The sequence below is a fragment of the Tachyglossus aculeatus genome, chromosome 19 (genome assembly GCF_015852505.1).
Source record: "Tachyglossus aculeatus isolate mTacAcu1 chromosome 19, mTacAcu1.pri, whole genome shotgun sequence".
Classification (NCBI taxonomy): Eukaryota; Metazoa; Chordata; class Mammalia; order Monotremata; family Tachyglossidae; genus Tachyglossus; species Tachyglossus aculeatus.
This window is the reverse complement of record NC_052084.1, coordinates 38,896,906-38,921,958: the sequence shown is the minus strand read 5'-3', so window position 1 is coordinate 38,921,958 and position 25,053 is coordinate 38,896,906. Positions and strand designations below refer to the sequence as shown.

Sequence of the window (25,053 nt, the reverse complement as noted above, 5' to 3'; positions counted from 1 at the left end):
TTTTAGTTCTTTGCAAGCTGCCAAGTGAAACAATCTTTCCTGATAATATATGGGATGAATGAAAGCAGAATTGTTTGTCAAGCAGTGACTCCTTCCTCAGTCTTTCTTCCCCCACTGCGTCTTCTTTTCCAGAGTGGTGTGGCGATTGTGTGACTGTGAGCTTGTTGCGGGCAGGGAACGTGTCTACCAACTCTGTTGTACTGTACTCTCCTTTGTACAGTTCTCTGCACACAGTAAGACCTCAATAAATGCCTCTGATTGTTTTGACTGTGTACATTTGGAGATTTAAACAGGACTTTGAGATGCAGATTTTCCTGATTCTGCCTTGCAGGTTGTAAATTCACCGTTGCCTGTTCATTTCAAAATGCCTTGGAGGTCAAGGACCAATAAGATTGTGGTTTGCTCATGAGTCACCAGTAGTCCCCTTGCACTCACTCTCCACTCCTGGTACAAATGTTTTCCCTCTAGACTCTAAGCTCGTCGTGGTTAGGGAATGTGTCCGTCAACTCTGTTAGAATGTACTCTCCGAAGCACCTAGTACAGTGCTCTGTACACAGTAAAAACTCAATAAATGCAGTTGATTTATCAGCTAATCTCATTTCAGGAGCCACATTTCCTAAAGGGCCCAGGCCACAAAGATGAACTTTTAGAGCCACTGGACTCCGGGAATGAACTTAACTGGGTCCATGACAGGTCAGGTGTAGGTACTCCCTAGATTTAAAATGCATGAATGTACTCCCAAGAGCTAACAAATTGATCAGAACCATACAGATGAAATAGTGATAAAAAACACAATCCACATAGTTTCATGGTCAAATAGCAATGTAAATGTCTACCAAGTAGAAAAGAGTTTGAATTTGACTTTTTTCCAGTATGCATGTAAATAGAATGCTTAGTTTTTTCACTGTTATCTTTTGAATCATTCAGTTGAAAAACACCTTATACTGAGAGACTGGAGATGCCATTATCTATGCTAAATAGACCTACCATTATCTAATGGAAAAGTGAGATGTGTTTTAATCAGTCTTTTTGAGTCAGTCTTTCAAGTGAGGGGGAGGGAAATGGTTGAGCCAAGGGAGACTACAAAGCATTCTCTAGAGGTGAGAGAGCTCAGTCAGCCGTGCCATGGGCCGGGCCTGTGGTGACCTGCAGCGGGCTCAGGGCGGGAGTACAGGGTGCCCACCAGAAGGAGAATGAAAAACGGGAGGTGACCGGAAACACTGGCAAATTATTGTCATCTGAGTTTGTGAGTCACGAGTGTTGCAGGGAAAACAGCAGCAACTCGATGCACAAACCTTTTCAGCCTAATCCACGTCCCAGGCACTCTTAAATTGAAATGGAGTCGGTTGGTAGGAAAAAATAAAGCCATCGCATGACTGAAAATTGTACCACGGGAGCTCAGGCGGGCAACCGATATTCAATTTTGCCTTCATGTGATAAGTGACTAGACTTCCCTCCATTATGATGCCAGATCATGTTCTGGAAATGAATTTTGTGTTGTTGCTGTCACCGTAAGTGTCCGAGCTTGCTTTAAATGCTTCCCTCTTTCATTTTTAGGCATTATCCCATCGGTTTGCTCTTTGACCTACTTGCATCAAATACAGCCCTTCCTTGGAACATCACCGTGCACTTTAAGGTAGAGTGTGGGTTTCATAGCATGTCTCATCTCTGGAACAGAGTGGAATCCCAAGAGGAACTTAATTTTTTTGCAGTAATTTTTGGTCAAGAGGTATCAATTGGTTTTTAGCAAGGGTTATTCCTCACCTTCCTCTGAACCTCGAGCAAAGCCATTTAAGACCACTTTTTGATATCAGTTCCTCCGTGGGCCTTAAAAATGATTTTATTTGATTTCTAGGGGACAGATTTAAAGGAAAAAAAATTGCTACTCCCACTTTGGCTACAAAATCCTAGGGTGTTTTGGTAGCAGGCCAGGGTTCGGAAGCATGTGTACCGACTTCCAACTAATCTAACTCCTGTCCCTATGGCTCCTAGGTCAGCTGGTGATGGAAGGGGCTTTCTGTGCACCCCCAGGACCTCCCAGCATGCTGTGCCTAGAGGAAAGGCCCCCCCCCACAGCCTCCCCCCACCTTTTCCTTCCCCATTCCTTCCCCACCCTTCGTGTTACACCACTTCCTCTCAACCAAGTCCATTCTTGGAGTGATACACGGCCCGCCCCCTCCAGAGTCCCCTAGTCCCCTGAGCTGGCCCCTGGAGGGACTGGTGCCCAAGCCAACCAGCAGCTGGCTGGCCCAGGCTGGGCGGGGCAGCAGGGGAAGGCTGCTGCTGGCCGTGGTTTCACTTACCAGGGTGTGTCAATCATTTTCGGGAAGGAGTTGAACACCGATCTGGGCGGTCCATTTGGGAGGTCCGTCATTCTGGGGAGCCGATGCTTTCGACAGCCAATTCGAATGCCCTGAATCGCCTCAGGGACTGGACGACTGGGCTCAGCTACTGTGTTCTAGGAAAAAGCAAACATTCTGGAAGCAAGGTGGTCACTGATTAGGAGAGGGCTGGCCCTGAATTAGTATTGAAACTGAACCCTCAGTTACACCCTGAAGAAAGTCATATAAGAACTTTCAGGTCTGCAGTTGGGCCACCGACATGGAGGAAGGGGTCGCGTTCTCTTAGTGACTTTCATAGCATTTCAGTGGATTTTGTTCTTATTAAGCCGAGGACTCAAGAATATATATATTCATGTAAACGACACATTTTGGGCCAGGTTAAAGTTGGCCTACTAATGGTAGGGAATTTGAAAATGGTCTCTAAGCAAAATTGGAAGCTATTCAGTTTCCTAACTGTTTATGCACACAGTCTCCCCAGGATTTTGTAGGGAAAAAAATATCCTAGTCCTTTGGAAACCCATCACGTGATCCCATATTGAAAAACATACAGATTTAGGGTTTTTTTTTCTTTGTTTAGAGTGGGTAAGATGAGAAATGGCCAAAAGAGTTCAGGTACCTCTTGTGTCACGTCTGTGTTTTGCCGTGTAGCTGCCAAAAAGCAACGCTGAAAAAAATTTCATTTGTGAACTACGAAGAAACACGAGGGGTGTCTGCCCATTTAGGGTCATCACCTTCCAATCATACACGTAATGCTAGGACATCATGGAGTAGGGTGTTCTGGGAGGTCATCCCTATCTCTCCCACCACATTTCCCCACACAACTGTCTAGCCCAAGTGGTGGTTCTGGCCATGGTAGACAGGGAAGACAGTGGTGGCAGAGAACTTTGGTAGATGAGTGAGTTGCCTTCTCTCCTACCCCAACCTCCACCTCCGTTTCTCCACTCCCTCTCCATTTCCCTCTCTTTCCTCTTCTGCCTTTCTCTGTCTCATCTCCTCCTCTCTTGGGGATCCAGGTAATCCAGTCACCCTAGGGTTTAGTTTGTAGAAATCGGGTCTCCGACAGGAGAAAATTCCATTCTAAACACGTGAATGTGGCTGAATATAGGTCTTGCAAAACTTTGCAGACAATAAAGCTAAAATTCCGAAGTTCAGAATTGTCAGAATCTACACTGCTGACAGAAAGTGAATAAACAGAGTCATTACTCAGAGGTGTATCATGAGTATCTTGGTGGGGCATTGGGTGTTGCATGACATGTACATTTTGTAAGGTAACACACCTACAGCACCAGAATGCACTGTAAATGAGTGAGTTAATGATGAGGAAGCAGATGGAGTTCCTTGAGCCAGTCAGTCATTTAATCGAATGCTTATTATGTAGAGTACTGTACTAAGTGCTTGGGTGAGTACAATATAACGATAAAACAGACACATTCCATGTCCAAAGTGAACCTACAATGTAGAGGGGGAGACAGATATTTATAGAAATAAATTACAGATATGTACATAAGTGCTGTGTGTTTTAAAAGTTGAGGATTTGACGTTAGCTGGAGTTTTCCAACTAGTTCCTATGTCACTCTCCAAAATGTGAGTCTTGAGAAGCATTTCCCAGAGACTTCTCTAATAATAATAATATTCATTGTGGTATTTGTTAAGCGCTCTCTGTGTGTCAAGCACAGTTCAAGCCCTGGGGTTGGTACAAAGTGATCAGGTTGGACACAGTCCATGTCTCAGAGGGGCTCACAGACTTTAATCACCATTTTACAGAAGAGGTAATTGAAGCACGGAGAAATGAAGTGACTCACCCAAGGTCACACAGCAAACAAGTGGCAGAGTCCGGATGGGCTGCGGGGCTGTTACCCAACTTTCTGTGGCCCTTGGTGATAGACCCATTCCTAGGCCGGGAAGCCCTGCTGTCTGAGTAAAACAGGTCGGTAGCTTACGTAACAGAGTGAAGTAGATCTTCACAGGCTTGGGAAGTCATTTTGCAGGTACAGTGATGGAGGACTTTCCCCTTGTACCCACCCTTTTTGTGGTCTGAATTGCAGTCTTTGCCACAAAGTTAATGCACACACACAAAGATTAAGAAACATTTTTGTTCACCTGCTTGCCTTGGTTATTTACTGCTATAGTTTCTCTCCCTAAAGGGTAGGACTGGGGAGCGGTGAAAAAAGCACAGTAGAAAGAGCCTGGGCCTGGGACTCCGGTGCCCTGGGTTCTAATCCTGACTCTGCCACTTACCTTCTGGGTGACTTTGGGCCAATTACTTCTCTGTGCCTCAGTTTCCTCTTCTGTAAAATGGGTATTAAACATTTATTCTCTCCCTCTCCCGCTCCCTCAGACTGTGAGCCCTTTTTGGGACAGTGTCTTGTCTGTATTGTATCTACCCTAGCACTTAGCACAGTGCTTGGCACATAAGTGCTTAAATGTCATAATAATTATTATTACTACTACTACTATTAATAATAATAACTACTCAAGGATTAGGCACTGAGGGGAGAGAGAGGGAGGGAGGGAGGCACACTTGCTCTCAGGCCGTTTTGCTGCTTTCACAAAATGACAAAGGCAGCTATGGGCTTAACCATGAAGGGCTGGGTATGAATGAATAGGGAAAGGAAAGCTACCTGATCGAAATTTCATGTCTTTCTGGTAATTGACTAAGGATGTTTGATCAAAAGCATTTTTCCTCGATAAAAAGCACACCATTTTTTACTGTACTAGGTAGTGTGAAAGCTCTAAATATTGCGCGGTGTTAAAAATAGGTGTAGCATATTAAGAACATCCTGGAGTAAGACTTTATGAAACCAAAGTCTGTCTTGATCTCTCTGTTCATTTGAAGTTTGATTCATTTGACTTTCCCGGATGAGGCAGTTCCCTGGACACTTGGTTCCTGGGCCCCGATCAAAATGACTATTGTCCTTCCTAAGTTTGAGGGCAGCGTTGTCTTCCTTAAGGAGGGGAACTGCAAGCTGGGCTAAAAATAAATATTGAGGACATTTTCCCCGGGGCAGTACCCCTTTTCTGCAAGCCCACGGGTTTCTGCAGTCCTTCAGTAGGCCATTGATTCTTATTGATGGCTTGAAACATCTTCAGTGGGCCAGGCTCTGTTCTGTGTGAACAGGAGACAATGACCTGGCCATCTTGGAGCTTGCACTTTAAAAGTGAGGTTCTGAGCTTGGTTATTGTTAAAGAAAAGGTTTCCTGTTGAAAGTTCAGATAGGCTTTTTCATTTCCTTATAAGGAATGTTATTCATTGCCATTCTGACTGTTCACTTTTGGAGAATCATTTTGGTAACCATTAGGAGGCGGATTTTTTCAGATTGCCCTCTAGACTGTAAGCTCGTTATGGACAGGAGATGTATCTGGTAATTCTGTCATTGTACTCTCCCAAGCGCTTAGTAGAGTGCTCTGCACGTAGTAAGTGCTCAGTAAATGGATTGATTGATTGATTACCACGGTTACTATGGCAGAGAGTTTCTAGGACAATTCAGGGGGGAAAAGAATGGATGGGATCCTCCCAAAAACGGCATAAAGTGAAACTATCCAGGTCATGTCCTCAAACAGAGAGTGGGGTCAACCTGCTGTCACAGTCCAGGAGGCTCACATGGGCAGATAGAGGCCTGGGTGGGTAGGAGATGTGTCCTCCAGACACTTGAAGATTTCCTGGGGCCATGCTCTGTCCTTCCTCTAGACTGCAGGCTCCATATGGGCAGGGGATGTGTCTACCAACTGTGTTGAATTGTACTCTCCCAAGCACTTAATACAGTGCTCTTCACACAGTAAGCACTTAATAAATACCATTGAGTGATTGACAGTGCTACCTCCCCAATACCTCCATCCACAAATTGGCTTGGGGTTTCCCAGAAGCACACCTGGCACCTGGGAGGCAGGAAAGGCAAGGGGCAGCTGGGGGGCACATGGGCTAAGAGACAGGTCCCAGAAATTGCTCCCGAAGAGCCTGCACACGTGAGTGGCCCTCCCCTTCACTGCTGGGTGCTCACCCAGCCCCGTGCCAGGACGCTTGGATTGCCTGGGCCCAGTAGTCCTGGACTTTGCCATTGGGAGACCAATCCAGCTTGACGAGGACCTAATGGGTAGGTTTGTAATAATAGGATAATAAAAAAAGCATTATTATTATTATTATTGTTATTATTGTGGTATTTGTTAAGCACTGAGTGTCAAACACTGGGGGTAGTTGCAAGGTAATTAGGTCAGACACAGACTCTATTCCACATGGGGCTCACAGTCTGAGTAGGCATTGAGGTCCAGAGAAGTTAAAGTGACTTGCCCAAGGTCACATGGGAGGCAAGTGGCAGAGCTGGGATTAGAACCCAAGTCCTCTGATTCCCAGGCCTGTGCTCTTTCCACTAGGCCACACTCCTTGGCCATCACTTTGGCCAGCCACAACATGTGCCTTGCAGCCCCTCAAGGAGAAGTTCCCCAGATCACATCTGCCTCGATTCTAGGTTTCCGTCAGGCCAGTGAGAACCTGGCTAGCTACATAAGGAACAGGGGAAAATCCTTTAGCTATGATTGTGCTCCTCTACCTGGTGACTTGATGCTTGGAAATTTTGTAGGAAAATGACCAATCTCTGCCCTGTAGGTTTTCAGTTTTGGGAATGGTAACTTTTCTTTTCAAAAGTGATATTGTCTTATCGCATAGTGAAAGTGAGATGAGAGGAGGGGAAAAATAATATATTTTGATGGAATACCTACTAACTTCTCTGCTTGGCTTGTGCTTCCATTTCTTTTTCTGACCGGTAGAGCTTTCCTGAGAAGGACCTTCTGCACTGTCCATCCAAGGATGCTATTGAAGCCCATTTTATGTCTTGTATGAAGGAGGCCGATGCTTTAAAGCACAAGAGTCAAGTCATCAATGAAATGCAGAAGAAAGACCACAAGCAGCTCTGGATGGGATTACAGAATGGTAAATAAGTCCCTCTACACCGCAGCCGTGAACCTTCAACAAATGGTCGTCTGTCAGAGGTTTTCTAACCACCCAGGGATGCTGCCTATGGAAATAACCCATTTTCCAGCACTCATGTGGGGTTGCATCGGCTGGCTCTGGATGTCTTGGTTTTCCTTTGTTGGAAGTGGGTGCTCAAGAGGCTGCAGTTTGATGCATTGTGAATTCAGATGAAGTGAGGTTTGGATTGGCGGCTCGAGGCATGACCCTTGAATGGTGCCCTTGGGTCAGGTCCATTGAACAAGCATGAGGGACTAGAGGCCTGGCCACGGAAAGGCCCTTGGTCCCAGTGGACCAGTCTTCTTTTTGGTTTTGGCTGGGGGCCTGGCCAGGAGGGTGTGAAGACTAATGGCTTATTGTCTTCAGTCTGGAGCAGTACTCCAAGAAAGCATCATTGAGCCCCTAAATTGATAGAGTGGGGTTGGGGAGGTGGAAAGAATGTTCTTTGGAGATATTAATTAGGATCCACAGAAGTTTAGTTTAGGTGTTCCTGGAGAGTGAAAGTTGTACAAACACCATCAGCAGGCTTTTTTGGGGGGCTGAAAAACAAGATTGCCTAATTAATTAGTCCAGTGGCTAAAAGTCTGAAGAAATCTAGTACCAGAAAAAGCATAATGGAGAAAGCAAGGGCCCAAATATGTTGAAAGCAATTTGCCACGAGTTTGTTGGTGGACTGGTTATCAAACTTCCCTTCGGCAAGAGCAAGATAAATGAGGATGAACCTTTACTAAATGGCTGCCTCAAACAATTAATCAATCATATTTATTGAGTGCTTACTGTGTGCAGAGCACCGTTCTAAATGTTTGGGAGAGTGCAGTATAACAGAGTTGGTAGATATGTTCCTTGCCCACAAGGAGTGTACAGTCTAGAGGAATAATTGTGGAAATTGTTAAGTGCTTGCTGTGTGCGAAGCTCTGTACTAAGCACTTGGGTAGGCACAAGATAATCAGGTCCTGCATGTGGCTCACATTCTAAGGAGGAGGGAGCATAGGTATTGAATCCCTATTTTGCAGATGAGGAAACTGAGGCACAGAGAAGGGAAGTGACTTGCTTGAAGTTGCACTGCAGGTTAATGGAATAACTCAGATTTGAACCCAGATTCTCTTGTCTCCCAGGCCCGTGCTCAAAACCCAAGTAGTAGCCATTTGACTTGCTTTTCCTTTTCTGCTGCCCTCCCCTCTAGCCCCGCTAGGCTGCTGCTTCTTGAGGGTAGGGATAATGTCCACTAACTCTGTTGTATGACAGTATTGTGCACCCAGTAGGTGTGCAGGGGATCCAACTGACTGATTAGTATTTAGTGTCTCCTCCTCGGCAAGGGAGCCCCTGAAGCACCTCACCGGAGTTCTGATCCCCACTGGAGCTCAGGAAGGGTACCCCTCTAATCGAGGAGCTACTGGAATTCAAGGCTGTGGGCCAGGGACCTCTGCTTTGTTGCTTCCTGTTTGGCCAGATTGTCACCAACCAAATGGTTTGACTGTTTCCAAAGGAAACCCCATTAACACGGTTCCCATAACCTTCCGCCTGCCGCAGGACTACCAGGCCGCTTTTGGGTGGCTTGCGGGGGCTGACGCTAACCCTGGACTCGGTTATTCTTTGCTCAAGAATCAGCCTGTAGCACAGTAGTAAATAGGCACTGAAAAACCCCGCGGAAGCAGGCAGTAGAATCCTCATTTAGTGTGAGAGAGAGAGAGAGACTAAGACAGAGAAAGGTTAAATGACTCGTGAGGGGTTGGGGCAAAATGTCATCTTAAAAAAAAACAAACAGAAAAACCCCAAAACTGTAGCCAGGGGTGCTTTTTAAAGAAGAACAAGAATAGTAATGGGGTGACCCAAATAGAGGGGTTGGCGGGGTTGGAGAAGGGCCTGGATAAACCACCCATGGAGGTTGGAGCTGATCTGAAGGGTAGAAAGAGGTTTTGGGTAGAGGGGTAGGGGAATAAAACCAGTTTAGCAGGTGTATGTTAGATTGAATTGAGCGATGAACAGTGGAAGGTGGGAGTTGGCAGGTAAGGTGATATTAGCACACAGAAGGTGTGAAGGGCAGGGGTCTGGTTTTAGTCTGGAGGGAAAATGTGCCTATATGTTGACGAAATGGCAGGATTTGGCAGCCTCTCGAAAGACGGAAGTCAAGATCAGACAGTCAAAGTGAAATTGTGGTGTCACCAGTTGAGGGGCCGGAAAGCTAAAAGCACTGTCCTCAGTACCTGCTCAGGAAGTTGGCTGAGAGAGAGTGTTTTGAGGTGACAAGGAGATCTCGGTGGTGATGTGAATCGGGAGGGCCTAATCCCCTTGCCCTCTCCCTGTCTAGCCTTAGGCAGGGTTAGTGCTTGGACTCAACGTCAGGATCCTTGTCCCCAATCTAGCTGGGGAATCGAATTCCCAGACCAGATGGGATGACTCAGGGGAATCTCACCATGTGGGTCATACCTGGATCGGCCAGGGTACTATTTGGAAAGATTAGGCCTGTGGATAATTCCATTTATTCTGCTTCCCCAAACTTAGCGCTAGTGGGGATTGTGTCACACAGACAGGGCTGGGTGAAGGTTTGTTTCCAAAGCGGGCTTTGGAAAGTTGAGTGCCGGAGATTTGGGTATTCAGCAGGCAAGTTCATTTAATGGGACCTGGAGCGAACATTCTTTTCTTCAGATTCACCTTTTAAAACCCTCCAAATGAGCAAGCAGGAAAAAAAAGGTCATTTTCTAAATGGTACATTGATAGAACTGAACTTCCTATGCTCAGAGTAAGGTTAGAAATCCCCACCTTCTCCTGCCTGGAGCTCTTAAGGGGCCGCTGGATGCTGCACTTCCGTGGGCTGCTTCACCTCTGGATTTTTGTCTAAATTGTAATGGTATTTACTAAGTACTTACTAAGGGCCAGGCACTGTACTAAGCTCTGGGGTACGTATAAGGTGGGACACAGTCCATGTCTCACTTGGGGCTCACGGACTTAATCCCCATTTTACAAGTGAGGCACAGGGAAGTCAAGTGACTTGCCCAAGGTCACACAGCAGGCAAGTGGCAGAGCAGGGATTAGAACCTAGGTCCTCTGACTCCGAGGCCCATTCTCTATCCAGTAGGCCATGCTGCTTCCCATTCAATTACAGTATCTTCCAAACCATGACCCTTTTAGGGAGGGGGAGGCCCTTGCGGAAAATATTTCACTGAAGTTAACTGTTGGAAGTTCAGCTAACTCGCACTGTCTCTTTTTTTAATCCTGAAAAAGGATTGTTCCATGATAATTCTATAAATGATGTCAGTGGGCATAAATGCAAAGGATCATACCACTGATTTTATTTCAGGGAAGCCTAATTTTTGGTGGTTCTGGTGATTAGAAGGTTTTTGTTGGCAGTAAGCAGGCCAGAGCAATCTCCAAAGCTTTGGTTAAGAGAGATGACAAATGGATCTGAATTGGTCCCAGCAGATGGTGCGACTATTTCATTAAGAATGCACCTGGGGAACATAACAACTAGATGAAAAGTTTAAACAATTTTTGAATACTTTCAAATGCTAATTTTAATTTCCTAGCCCTCTGTGAAAGAGAAATAAGAAAAGCTTATGAAACCAAGAGAACTCTTTTAAGACATGTTGTGCCTTTCAGTATGTTTTTTATAGGTTTTCGTTTTAGATCTAATGCTTTTTAGCCTCCCCATGAAACAGTGTTGATGACCACAAAAAAGAAAAGAAAGTACCATTTGTATTAGCAACAAGGCAGTTATCGCTACATCTGCAGGTTGGCTTTTCTATGACATTTCGAGCAATTTTCTTCAGATCCTTTTTATTAAAGCATAATCCATTTCTTTAAACACGGGAAGCAAACCCAAACCATGCACAGGTAGTAGAATGTGAAACTTGTGGTATTCAAAATGGTTTTTACAAGTGCCAGTGAATTCCAAAGGCGGGGTTAACGTTGAACAAGTCATGCCAATTCAGAAACCAAAAGAAAAATCATCTTCATGCGATTACTGTATTCTCCCCCCAGTTCCCTTTGAGCCATCATTGATTTTTGTCTCCAGTAAGGTCATTTAGACACCTGGTTCGAATGGGGCAATAATATGCCAGTTCAAGGTAGTGAGTTGATTTCTAGAGAGTGAGATTAACCAGGAAAATACCGCCAGGCAGAAGTTGCCTAGTGCTGTTACTGAGCATCGATTATTGATATCAAGTAGGCCGTGATCAAATCCCAGACTCTGTCCCTGCAACGTTTTCAATCAGAGGTATTTATTGAGCATTTACTGGGTGGGTGCAGAGCACTGTATTTAGCATTTGGGAGAGTACAGTACAACAGACTTGGTGGATATGTTCCCTGCCCATGAAGAGTGTACAGACTCGTGCAAGCTGAGGTGGCCAGGCAGGCAAACACCATAGAACTAGCTTTCTGGGCCAGTTTGTCCTCCGAGCTTATGCTTTGGGATGTGTCAGTTTGTTGATGACCCTCCCGTCCTCTCCTCATTCCCATCCCCCTTCATCTTCCTTCCCCTGCCCCCCTCCCCATCTCTTGTTTTATCTGTTGGCCATCCTTATCTGTTAGCCATCCAAGGCAGCCCAGAGTCATCTGCCGGGAAGAAATGAGCTTTGGGAGGAGCTTGGACCAGGGATAGGAGGTGGCTTGGCTATTGAAAGGTGTGGGGTGTTTTTGCAGGAGCGCTGGATGGGATAAGGCGGAGGGCAGAGCAAGCAAAGACCCAAGAAAATGTGAGAATGAAACCTGAGGGGAGGCAGCGGAAACCGGAAAGAGGAGGGAAGACAAGTGTGGATGGCGGTCAATCGAGGGCCTTGACATCCAGTTCCCAAATGTAAAAGCTTATCTGGAGTTCTGTAGGAGTTCTTCAGCGAAGAAATGGTAAAAAGGCTAAAGCAATTAAAATTCCAGTGTTCTCGGGCACTGCTGACCCCGATGACCCTGGCTAGAGACTGTTGCTTTGGACTTCTTGCTGCTTCCTAGAGTTCAGTAGTGAGGCACAGTGAGGGTTGGGCCAGCCTGGTGCCTGGCACCCCGCACTCCTTCTGGCCCTAGCCCAGGGAGCTGGAGTGAGCTCCATCCCTCTATTATGTCTGCTCCCTAGGTGGCATTTGGCCCCCACCACCCACTGCCTCTGTTGCCCCCTCGGATCTTGTGCCCCGGCAGGACCCAGGGCAGAATCTGTGGATCTCACGGAGAGGTCCTTGGTTCCTCCCTCCCATTCTCCTGTCCACGAATTTCATTTGTGCATGCCTCTGAGCTCTCTCTGTACACACTGGACACCAAGAGCGGTCTTGGCAGAGACTCTGAGAACAGTTCCCATTTGGCAAAGAGAATAGTCAAGTCCAGAGGAGGACCAGAATTCCTCTGGTCCCAATCGGTCAGGGAGGAGCTGGGTTTAGGACACCTAGCTTCTGCCTCCGATCCAGGCGTCTCATCGCCTAGTTCAGAAAATCCCTGTCAATTTTTACTGTGGATTTACTTGAGATAGTTTGGGCAGAACATGGCCGCTGTCAAGGTTACCTCATCTGTAAAATTAGCTTGTATCTACTCAGTTGCTTAATGCAGTGCCTGGCGCATGGTAAGCTCTTAACAAATGCCATTTTTTAAAAAAGTTATTTCGGTTCTGACAGCATTAAGAATTTTGGGGTTGTTTTGGGTTAATGCGAGGGGAAGTTATTCTAAATTGCACCAATTTCTAGAATGTGCACCATTTAGAAATTGCAACAACGTCACAGGATGTTTGTTATATAATATTATAATATTGCTGTGGTTTCAATTCTTGGCTTTTATACCCTCTTAATAATGAATATAAATGCAATGGAGTATTAAAGTATTAATAAAGATTATTGGAAGAGTAGGTGGCACGTGTGCATGCATTCATTCATTCATTCAATCGTATTTATTGAGCCCTTACTGTGTGCAGAGCACTGTACTAAGCGCTTGGGAAGTACAAGTTGGCAACATATAGAGACAGTCCCTACCCAACAGTGGGCTCCCAGTCCAGAAGATACAGTCAAGCATTCACACTCTTCCCTCCACCTCCTTGCTGGCCCTGAACTCCTTTCGGCTTAGCCTACCTGACCCTGCGTGAAGACCCCGCTATCTTCAGCCTTGTCCCTAAGTGATTGGGAGAAACTGGATCAAATGCAGTGGTGAAGTAGGGAGCACTTGGAGAAACAGAAGTCAGGACTAAGCCGGTCTTTGGGGGTGTGAGAGCAGTGGACCCTGACTCAGTTGGACAAAGCAGAGTCACCCAACAGTCAATCAGTTGTATTTATTGAGTGCTTATTGTGTGCAGAACACTGTACTAAGTGCTTGGGAGAATGCAATATAACAGAGGTAGTTTCCACTTTCCTGGCCCAGAATGAGCTTACAGTCTATTATAAAGGGCTCTCATAGCCCACAGGGGATGAATATTTGAAAAGTTTTTGATCCTAGAGTTCTCTATGATGCTCATGTCCATATCTGCTAAGTAGTACAGTCATGCAACTTTGAGGCAAATATGTCTCAAAATAAATTTGTGTAATCTGATCTTTCCGAGCAACTCTTTTCCAGTATAAAAAGGAGGGGCTGAGTATCTTAACACACAACTTCTTATCTTTTCAAAGTTACCGTAGCCAAATAAGGGTCTTCAATGACATCTGCCTTCTTCTTTCCTCCTCCTCTCACTATTCCGTCCCCTCTTCCTCCACCAATGTTTAAATAGCCCCAAACACAGGACATTGTATTGATTGGCCATACAAAGCAAGTTGAACAGACATAGTCCCTAGCCTTTAAGTGCTTAGAAACCAATAAAGGTCATGCTGAAGCAAACAAATGTGAAGGACAAGCAAATAGAATTATGTCACAAACTAGAATCTGATGCAACAATAGTAGCCAAGCCCATGAACAAATAAATATTTACACAATGTAAAGAATATAGTGCTTAGTGTTTGCATGCTGAAGCTTTTGTAGGTCAGTGGATCATTATAATAATAAAATAATTGTGGCATTTGTTAAGTGCTTCATACATTCCAAGCACTGTACTAAATGCTGGGGTGGATACAAGATGATCAGGTAGTACACAGTCCCTGGCCCACTTGGGGCTCACAGTCTTTGAGTTGTCTTTAACTTTTGCCCAGATTTGTCCTTCTCTTCAAAAAAGTGGAGTTCTCATCTCTTTCCAGGCAGTCTAACAACTTTCTCCTAAAGATTGAAAAGTTGCTTATTAGGAAGAAAGAGGAATAGTCCATGTGCATTTTGCATCATCACAGGCCATTCCAATGCTGTTGTCCAAACCTAGGTTTTTCCCAGCATGTTCCATGAGTGGTCATGCCTTGTTTTCGGAAGCTTTTAACTAGTGTCTGTACTTACTGATCAGTTACAAAATGGTAGCTGGTTTCCATTTTTTCCCTGGTAAGGTGATTGTCGCAACATGGGTTCTGGCAGTCTGCTCTTCACATGGAACTGACTTTCTGGAAAGATCAGTGCCATGCATTCATCCAAGATGGATTCACAGGTGAAACACTCACATTCAGCTGGATTTCCACCAGGTCTCAAAGAGAATAAAGAAAGGAGGTGGTGGGGGTGATTGCCCTTCCCATTTTCTTTGATCCATTATTTTGGGTAAATAATTATGAAAGATTATTTTGTCTCTAAATCGGGTGACGATGAAGTTTGAAATATTGTTTCAAATGGATTCAGCTCTCCTGTAATACGGAGGGTGGTGATGTTCAGGGTAAGTCACGTTGTAGCACTCATGCCCTGATTGACACAAGAGGGGCCTGGGCACTGCCATGTAGAAGGCATTCTGACTGCATCATCATCATCATCAATCGTATTTATTGAGCGCTTACTATGTGCAGAGCACTGTACTAAGCGCTTGGGAAGTACAAATTGGCAACATATAGAGACAGTCCCTACCCAACAGTGGGCTCACAGTCTGCCCAGTTTCTCAGCGGTAGCCTATACAAAGGGCCAACTTGTCCCTCACATCCCAGCAGAACCAATCAAACTAATTTGCAGTAGTGAAAGTAAAACTGGAGACGTCAACTCCTGAGATTCCATAATATGGATTCACTTTAATCCTGAAGATGGATCGCACATTTCTTTTGATTGAAAGCAAGTTCCAAGATTGTCGTGGGGGACGCTTCTCAGTGTGGGCTGTGGCACCCACTTCCTTCTTATCTCTGGTCCTTTCCTTATCTCAACTGAAACTTGAGTTTTTGCTTTTGGAACTTGGAGCTGAATCTCATTACCCCGCCCCAGGGGGACTCCTCCCACTCTGACGTTCTGGCCAGTAACAGGCCAGTCAGCTGGGCCACCCAGAGAACCTCAGAGTTAGATTTGCCAGGCGAGTCAGTAGAGGTTTTCTTAGGCGTTTCCAATTTTGCTTTTGTCTTTGTCATTAGGTTAAGCCTTTCTTTTAAAGTTAGGTCATGCAAAATTAACAGAAAGTTAGGGGTCAAAAGTTACTTGCATCGTGTTCGGGAAATCCAGCCACACAAATGGGGTCCCGTGATTTTTATTTTTCGATCACAGATCGAGTGTTGGGTGGGAACTGGGTTACCACCAGATAGGTCAGTTCGGAATACCCCTAATATGTATGGGGGAGGAGGAGGAGGAGGACGGGAAGGAGAAGGTTAGTCACCGGAATGGCCACAACGCCTAAATTTCTGATTTAGGTCAACCTTTTAACCTAGGTAGGCCTTTACCCCAAATTGTTTCCCCTTCAGAGTGCTCTGTCACCATCTCAGCTATAAACACTTGCCCTTTGCCACATTCCAATAACTTTCGTACTGTTTGATTAGTGATCTGGGGGAGGTGCTGCCTCTTGAATTTGTCTGAGGTTGACTCAAGTTTTAAAAATAGTTTGACATTTTGGTGCGGATTACGCTTTGTGATGGAAAATACAAAAACTCTGACTGAAGACCATCGTGGAGTGAGGTGCTGTCCTTGAAGGTGCTGCTTAACTTCTCTCTAAGGACAGAGTAAAGTGGGGCTGAGTTAGTAGCCACACGTGTCACCTTGGTGAGTATTTTCTTTTGCTGCTAGGCTGTCGTCTGTTGCCTATCCCAGGCAGCCAGTGTGCTTTTCCTGTAGAAAATCTTGGCTTTCATCCACCTTGACCCAGGGCCAAGCCAGGGTCAAAGGGGATTGGGCTGTGTAGCTGTGAGCTGCGTCTTTGGACTGTGGGACCTGATGGAAGAGGAGGCTGGGCTTTGTTCAGAAATCTCCTGGGAGCATGCCTCTTCCTTGAAGGGGTTCATGGGGAGAAGCACGCGTTCATCACTAAGCATCTGTTGGTTCATTATGGAGTTCATTCATTCACTCAGTCATATTTATTGAGTGTTCACTGTGTGCCGAGCCCTGTACTAAGCACTGTATGACAATAGGCAGAGATATTTCCTGCTCACAGAGCTTACGGTGGGACCGGCATCCCACTGGAGGGGGAAGCAGCATGGCGTAGTGGATAGGACATGGGCCTAAAAGTCAGAAGGACCTGGATTCTAATTCTGTCTCTGCCACTTGTCTGCTTTGTGACTTTAGGCAAGTCACTTGACTTCTCTGGGTCTGTTACCTCAGCTGTAAAATGGGGATTAAAACTGTGCCTCATGTGAGACCTGGACTTTGTTCAACCTGATTAGCGTTTATCTACCCCAGCACTTAATACAGCGCCTGGCACATAGTAAGTGCTCAATAAATAACAAGAACAAAAAATCCTAAACGAGCCAAGCATGCCATAAAGATCACCTGCACCTTCATGCAGGATTTAACTGGATCGTTTGGAATTGTTGCTGGAGCAGTTTGAGCGTGAGGAGGAAAAATAATAGCTCCTTCACGCCCAGTCCCTCATGGATGACATTGATCACGCAGATCTAGTTTGCAGGACTGTTAATCAGTGGTATTTTTTGAACGCTACTGTGTGCAGAGCACTGTACTAACCACTTGGGAGAGACAGTTACTCTCCCCATCATCAAAGCCTTATTGAAGGTACATCTCCTACATGAGGCCTTCCCTAAGCCTTAATTTCCTCTTCTCCTTTCCCTTTTGCGTAGCCCCAATTTGCTCCCTGAATTCACCCCTTCCTCTGCCCCACACCACTTTTGTACATAGCGGTAATTAATTCATATTAATGTCTGTCTCCCCCTCAAGACTGTAAGCTCATTGTGGCAGGGAGTGTGCCTACCAACTCTGTTATAGTGTTATGTTGTGCTCTCTCAAGCCTGTAATACAGTGTTCTGCAAAGAGTAAGTGCTCAATAAATGCAATTGACTGATTTAGAGTACATTACATAGAGTTGGTAGACATGACCCCTGCCCACAAGGAGCTTAGAGTCTAGATCCCTAGAGAAATCAAGCTAGGGAAAAGAGGGTTTAGTAGAGGAAGGCTTCTTGGAGGAGATGTAACCTTAATAATGCTCTGAAGCTGAGGAGAATGGTGGTCTGGCATATATGGAGGGGGAGGGAGTTCCAGGGTAGCGGGAGGATGTAGGAAAGGGGTCGGCGACGAAATAGATGATATCAGGGCACCGTGAGTAAGCTGGTGCTAGAGGAGTGGAGTGTGTGGGCTGGGCTGAAGTCAGAGATCAGTGAGGTGATGTAGGATGGGGTGAGCTGATTGAATGCTTGAAAGCTAGTGCTAAGGAGTTTCTGTGTGATGTGGAGGTGGATGGGCAGCCGTTGGAGGTTCTTGAGAAGTGGTTCTTGTGGAATGGGGAGACGTGAACTCAATGTTTTTGTTGATAAATGATCCATGCACCAGAGTGAAATATGGACTGGAGTGGGGACAGACAGGAAGCAGTGGTCAGCAAGGAGGCAGATTCAGTAGTCAAGACGGGATAGGATAAGTGCTTTGATCAGCATGGTAGCAGTTTGGAAGGAAGAGGAAAGGGTGGATTTTTAGCAGTGTTGTGAAGTTGCTTGGGAGAGTACAATACAACAGAGTTGGAACATGCTCCCAGCCCACAGTGAGCTTACAGTCTAGATGGGGAGATGGACTTTAGTATAAAATAAGTAGTTTGTAATGTATAAGTTTTGCACACTGGAGCACTTGAACCTGAGGGAGCACAAAGGAACACAAACCACTAGAGCAGCTCAGAAAGCTTCGTGATGGCCTCGGGGTGCTGAGCTTTTCTCGAATTGTCTGATGAGCTGATTAGGCCTTTCTTTCTTCCAGTGTTGTGTGCGCAACCCTTTTTTTTGCCAGGAGGTGAATGAGTTCACAGTAGAACAGGGAGGCGTTCAGTTTACATGACTCGGTGAGAAAGTGGCTCAGCGCAGGTTTATAAGCAGCCTGAAGCATTCCCCTTTAGAACAAGTGAGCTTTTATTATACAAAGAGGGAAAGTTGACGTTACATGTTTGAAATCAATCACTCAATGGTCTTCTTGATGTCATCGTGAAAAATGGTGGTAGAAGCCACTCTGGAAAGTTGGTGCACTTGGTTGTTGGATCAAGCTGTACAGGTAATTGGCCAGGCTTCTAGGGAAAGCTGGAACTTGAAATTGCAGAGGAAGAAAAGAATAAATGAATTTCACAACGTCTGGCTCCTATTCAACCCTCTATACCGCTTCAGGTAGATTTGGCAGTGAATATTGTTGACAGTAAAACCCAGTGAAAATATTGACAGTTATTTCACAATGCATGGCAAATTACCGCCCCAACACAGACTGGTGAGGCCAGGTCAGTGCATCAGCGAGTGCTGGCTGCTCCCGGGGACTCATTGCTGGGGAGGGAGCACTGGCTGTTTCTGTGATTCAGTGGGTTCACCAGGGGCCTTGACCCTCCTTGACTTTGGCTAATCAGTGACAAGGATGCCTGGGCCACATTATTTTAAAGGGACACCACAGCAAAGGCAAACTTTTGCTTAATCAGTTTAGCTTGAAAAGTCACTTGTTTAAAATGATATGGTGAAAGAAAACCACTGTTGAGTGATTTGGTTTAGAATTTTTCAGAAAATATTTTAAAAAAATTAGAAGCACAAATTGGAGTCGCACAGTGTGAAACTGTGACCCTTCCCAAGGTTGGAGGTCATGACTCTGACCCTGGCTGACATCAGAACTGCCCACATCCCTCCCCCGAAATTGTTTCTTTAGACCTGTGGGAGATCCATCTCCCTCCCCTTGTGCTGCTTTCCATCTCATCGGTATTGTCCAGTTTCCTAAACTATATGGGCTGAATTGTCTAATTGGGTTATCCAGGATCATCTTATGCTTGTATATCAAGATCCCCTGTTTCTTTCCCCTTCATATTACTCGAGCCCAAGACCTGTTGTTCATGTCGGGGCGAAACATCTGACTGAGAGCGCAAGCTCTAGATTTTTCATGTTTAATACATGTGGCGTCCTGTAGTCTCCCTACTGCAAAGAGAGCAACTTGAGGCCTGGTGCATTGAGTTTTGCTCCTTGTAGAACTGGTGAAAGGTGTGTGCAGTGGGGAGTCCCCAGTGTGAATGTTTTTCCGATCCGCTGTCTGATGCTAAAACTGTCCCACACTTCCAATCATTGGCTGTTCAGGATTGATTTGCAGTCTCCTTGGAAGATATCTCTCCTGGAGAGCACAGCCTAAGTAATGAAGCTGGGTTCCTACACTGTTTATTAGGGGCGCATTTTTATGAAACCGGAGATTGCTAAATGATCCAGGGAGCACAGAGTCCAATTGGAGTTGAGTGGACTACCCTCAGTGGAGGCCCAGCTCCACCCCTGGCTCCCGGTGGGAAGACTGAGCCCTTGGACAAGTGTCTTCCCGTCTCAGATCCCACTCCTGCCCTCAAATTTCTCCCGAGTACATGGAACCTTTATTTGAAAATACTGGGAAATAGGTGCAGTGTTGAAAAGTAAGAAATTGATTTCTTTCTCAGTAGTAATGATGAGAATAATTTTTACATTAGCTCAAACCTCAATTAAAAAAATCCTCAATTTGACCACAGACAAAGCCTTTGGAGAAGCAGCAGACAAGCAGACTCAAGTTTGTGTAATTTTTACTGGCTTGTGTATTTTTTTAAAATCCTAGTGCTTTTAAGAGAAGCAGCGTGGCACAGTGGAAAGAGCACGGGCTTTGGAGTCAGAGGTCATGGGTTCGAATCCCGACTCCACCCCATGTCTGCTGTGTGACCTTGGGCAAGTCACTTAACTTCTCTGAGCCTCATCTGTAAAATGGGGATTAAGACTGTGAGCCCCACGTGGGACAACCTGATCACTTTGTATCCCCCCAAGCGCTTAGAACAGTGCTTTGCACATAGTAAGCGCTTATTTTTTTTTTTAAGCGCTTAGTACAGTGCTCTGCACATAGTAAGCGCTCAATAAATACGATTGATTGATTTAAGATAAGAGACTATGCTTTATTTGGCTACCCTTTTTAATATGTCCGGAACAACAGTTTATGCTCTATGTTCTTGAGAAATTTGACATAATTTCAACACAGACTAAAGGAAAAAGTAATTGCTCCAAAAGATAAAAGAGAATTACTAGATATAGCAGATTGTTGTTTGTCTCAATGGTTTTCAACGAGCTTTGTCTTAAGCTAAACTCTTCTCATTTCTTAGGATATGGGGTAGTGAATTGTCATAGCTTATCAATTTTGTTTTGCAGCAGGTCTCTTTGACAATCAGAACAGCCGAGATGAATGGCAACCAGGTTTCTCGGCTTCCCTTTCCTTCCCCTCCGTCTTACAGGAGCTCTTCCTAATTATTTGAGCAGCGTTTCTAATTGGTAATTATTGTACGTTGTTTCTCCATGTAGTCGCTGATGAATTATGACTTCATGGACATGTCGAGACATACCTTATCTCTCCTTTGCACTGTTCACTCTCTTCAGCTCGTCTTCTGCACATCTCAGAAGGCCTGGGGTTTGCCCATGCATACCATCAAATGCATCATGTAGCTCAGTAAGGCCACCAGGTCCTGACTCCGACCAAAGTGACTTGAGGACCGAAAGCATCAGGCGCTGCTGAGCCAGGGACAATTTTAACGAAAACAGGGAAGGCTCCCCCCAGCACAGGAGGGATGTTTGTTTTGTTTGTTTTCACGACCACATGCTGCATCATCACTCTATTATTGGTAGGTGTGGGAATGATTAAGGAAGGTTTGTGGACTGGTCACATCTTACCCACCGAAGTTTGCTAATCTCCAAGCCTCTCGATTCACACCTTCTCCCCATCTCTGTTTCCTTTTTTGTTGTTGTCTCTGTCAGAGGCTTCAAAACTTGAACTTCCCCACCTTTTTTTTTTTGGAGTAGCAGTTTTTGTATTCTTGGCAGGGTGTGTGTTCTTATGTTGGGAGCTATGCTGACTCCTAGGTGTGTGTTTTGTTGCCTGCCTGTCTCTCTCTCCATCCTCTTATATTATAAAATTGTGGTGAGAACTCTGTACTTTCTAGGGGCCTGTCTGCCCGGTGGGGTGAGTTGTCTTAGCCTAGAGGGCAGATCAGGCTTTTCTGCCCTGACTGGAAGAAGTCTCAACTTTTCATTTTGAGCACAGGGGAAGAAAGGGGGAGGGATTTTAGGGACGGGGAAAAGGCAGGCTTCAAAATGCTCCAAGGCCAGAAAGCCACCATTTTGGGTCTTTTCAGAACTCCAAGAAACTTAAAGAGGGCCCGGTGCCTTACTGAGTCCTTGAGCAGCAGCATCGAGGAGCAACTGGGAAAGAGGTGGAAATTATTTTCAAAAAATGAGATTTTTTTGGTCATCACTGGTTTTCATTCATCCACAAGATCCTGCAGCCTGTGCAACCCCGGTTAGTTTGGCAGTGCTTTGACTGAGATTTTCCCCCACAAGCGAGCTCCAGGCACGCTGCTGTGTGCGTTCCTTGATTTGTCTTCAGGAAAATGGAGGTCAGGTGGGTGGGGAGCCAGGGTAGAGAGATCAAACCTGAAAGGGCTTGTTTGGGGGTTGGACCTGTCTGGTGTTGAAGCGGGGATGGGGTCTGGGACCTCTCCTGTGGACTGGTCCCAGTGGCAGTGATTGAATGTTTGAGTGGATGGGCAGCTGGCAGGCGATTTTTGAGGAAAGGAATTCTCTTTGGTCTGTCCAGGCAAAAGCTTAAATTTTGTGGTGGGGAAAGATGTAGGTTGGGAAGATTTGTGTGATTTTTGGTTTTTTATAAACTAGATTTCATTCATTTAATCTGTCAAAATGGATAACGGATTGGGGAGGGATGATTTAGACTGGAGAAGACTGAGATCTACTGAGGATTTTTTCCATGATGGGCTCTCATGCAGGTCTTGTGGTTTAGGCTTGGGTTCCCTTCTGTGCTGAACCCCCAAACCAGAGGGAGTTGAAGTGGCTAGACCATGGCCCTGGTAGACAGAAGGACCTGGGTTCTAAATCCAACCCTGCCATTTGTCTGCTGTGTGACCTTGCATATGTCACTGCACTTTGCTGTGCCTGAGCTACCTCATCTATAAAATGGGAATAATAATAATGTTATTTGTTAAGTGCTTTCTATGTGCCAAGCACTGGATAAAACTTGTGAGCCTCATGTGGAACGTGCACCGTGTCCAACGTGATTAGTATGTATCTACCTCAACACTTAGTACAGTGCCTGGCACGTTGACAGCGCTTAACTAATACCATAAAAATAAATAAGCAAAAAAAATGGAGGGCTTATAAATTGCAGCATGGAGGGCTTGGTGAGGCTACAGGAAAACATTCCTCTTTGTGAGGGCTATCAGATTGCCGTGGCTTGGCCTGGCCTGGCCGCCTCCAGGAGTAAGGGAGGTGGTCAATCCCTGGACAGATTTAGAGGTTGGCCTCCCCGAAGATGGCAGTGGAATCGGTCCAGGCTTCCCATGGTGCCAGTAGTATTCCAGGAGAATGGTAGCCATTTGACTCAGAATTAAAGGAGATTGTGTGGGGGAGATTAGGGGAAGAGGGGATGGATGTTGTATAATATAATTGCGTATATTCAGGAGGTTGCTGTTTTCAATTAGTGTTGGGGTTTTTTTGGTGGTTTTTTTTTTTTTTGTACTTTACCGTGCACCATTGTTTCCCTTTGGGATAACTAATCAAAGTTTGCGCTATCAGACTGCAAAGAGATGTTTAGATAACTTTGCTGATCTCACCTCTGTAAAGCAGCTACCAATAAATCATTTGGCAAAAAAAGCAATTCTTTCAAGAGTGTCTTTTACATGTAAGAAAAACTACAAATCTGATATAAGACTATGTAACAGCATATGGCAGAGGCTTTTAAGCAACGGTATTGCGAAAGCTCAGAATCTGTTTTGTATTCTTACTGACCTGATTTCAAAATTAACTTGAGAACACTTCTTAATTGGGAGGGTACAGTAATTGAATTTTCTCTGAGTTGAAAAAAAGAACAATTTTTGAGATTGCCTCTTGCAATACATTAAAGATGTCTAAACTTGAAGTCTGGTTTTTTGTTTTGACTGCCCGCCGATGTGGAAACGGAAAATTAAGATTTACATTTTTCAGCACTTAGGAAAATTGTGATTTTGTCAGTACAGCGGTGTTTGCTTCTTCTGGAACAAGTGTTTCCGGGCGAGTATGCAATGATTTCACTTTTCCCACTCTACGTGACCAAGTAGAGAGCTGGAATAGGAGGAGCAGGAGGTTGATTCCATCTCATGGAAGAAGCCCTGTGGCGCTCTGTCTTTGCTCCCCAGCTTGGAAGGGGAAGTATTTGACCAAAGGAACCAGTTGTCCCAATGCATGGGATAAGCCTCTTTCCACGCCAGCTGTCCCAGATGAAATTATTGCATCTGTGGGTTCAGACAGCAATAGATTCATGAGCTCCAAAACCAACCCTCAGTTTCTCAGGACTCTAGTAGCCTGCTTATGCATTATCCAGATTTTCTTCTTCCTTTTCGCTGCGGACCTTTGGGTAATTTTTACCCCTTCCCCAGAGCAGGAATGATGGTGGTGGTGGTGGAGGAAAAGAAATAAGTGAAGCTCAAATAAGGCAACGTTACTTAAAAAAAACCCACTGAAACTATTATCTTAAATGAGACCCTGGAGTGAGGCAGATATGTAAGGCCTTGTCCGTGGGAGCCAACAGCAATCAATGTCAGTGGTATTTATTGAGTGCTTACTGTGTACAGTAGGCAGTAGTTCATCCATATGGGAATAATGACATTTGGTAGAAGCTTCAATTCAGATGTGGCAGCAGTTTCTGCCAGGTGTCATAAAATTAAGGCTATTTTACCTTTGGCTGTTATAATGGTATATGCAAAGAGCTCATTGAAAAGAAACATTTGCTCAACATAGCCTCAGTAGTATTTCCTTAGAAAATAATGAAAGTAATATAAAATTGTTTCTAATTGTGTACAACTTTTGACTTAGCCTATGCAAGTGAACTGCCCAGAGTAACCCAAGTCTTGGCTTCAGCAACTATTGTCACTATCAGTACCAATAATGAGAATAATAGAAGTAATGATAGCATGTATTGAGCACCTGTGTTAGAGTGCCAACTCTTTGTGGGCAGGGAACGCATCACTCCTTTGCTTTGTACTTCTGAAGCGCTTAGTATAGTGCATTTCACCACTGGGCACCCATTAAATGCTTTCACTACTACTGCCTACTGTATGCATAGCACTGTTCTAAGCCCTGGGGAAACAAATACAGGGATAAGGATTAGACAAATTGTTCACAATCTATGAATAAGTATCTGTGGAGCATCTACTGTGTGCTGAGCACTATTCTAAGACTGTGAGAAACATAAAGTGAAAGACACAGTCCTTTTTCCTGAAGAGCTTAGTCTGTGATGAGAGAGGCAGTAGCATAAAATGACAGGTAAACCATAGTCAAGAATGAGAGATTAGCTCTAAGAAATTTCCATAAGCCAAGAAATGAACCG

General features: G+C 45.1%; 1 protein-coding gene across 1 annotated transcript in view; it reads left to right on the top strand.

Moving 5' to 3' along the window:
- ATG5 (autophagy related 5) overlaps window positions 1–25,053 on the top strand; it is a 96,597-nt gene that overhangs the window by 17,503 nt on the left and 54,041 nt on the right. The window contains exons 4-5 of the mRNA XM_038760768.1: window positions 1,558–1,636; window positions 7,104–7,266. Coding sequence (XP_038616696.1) covers window positions 1,558–1,636; window positions 7,104–7,266 — 242 coding nt within the window. The remainder of the gene's footprint in view (window positions 1–1,557; window positions 1,637–7,103; window positions 7,267–25,053) is intronic.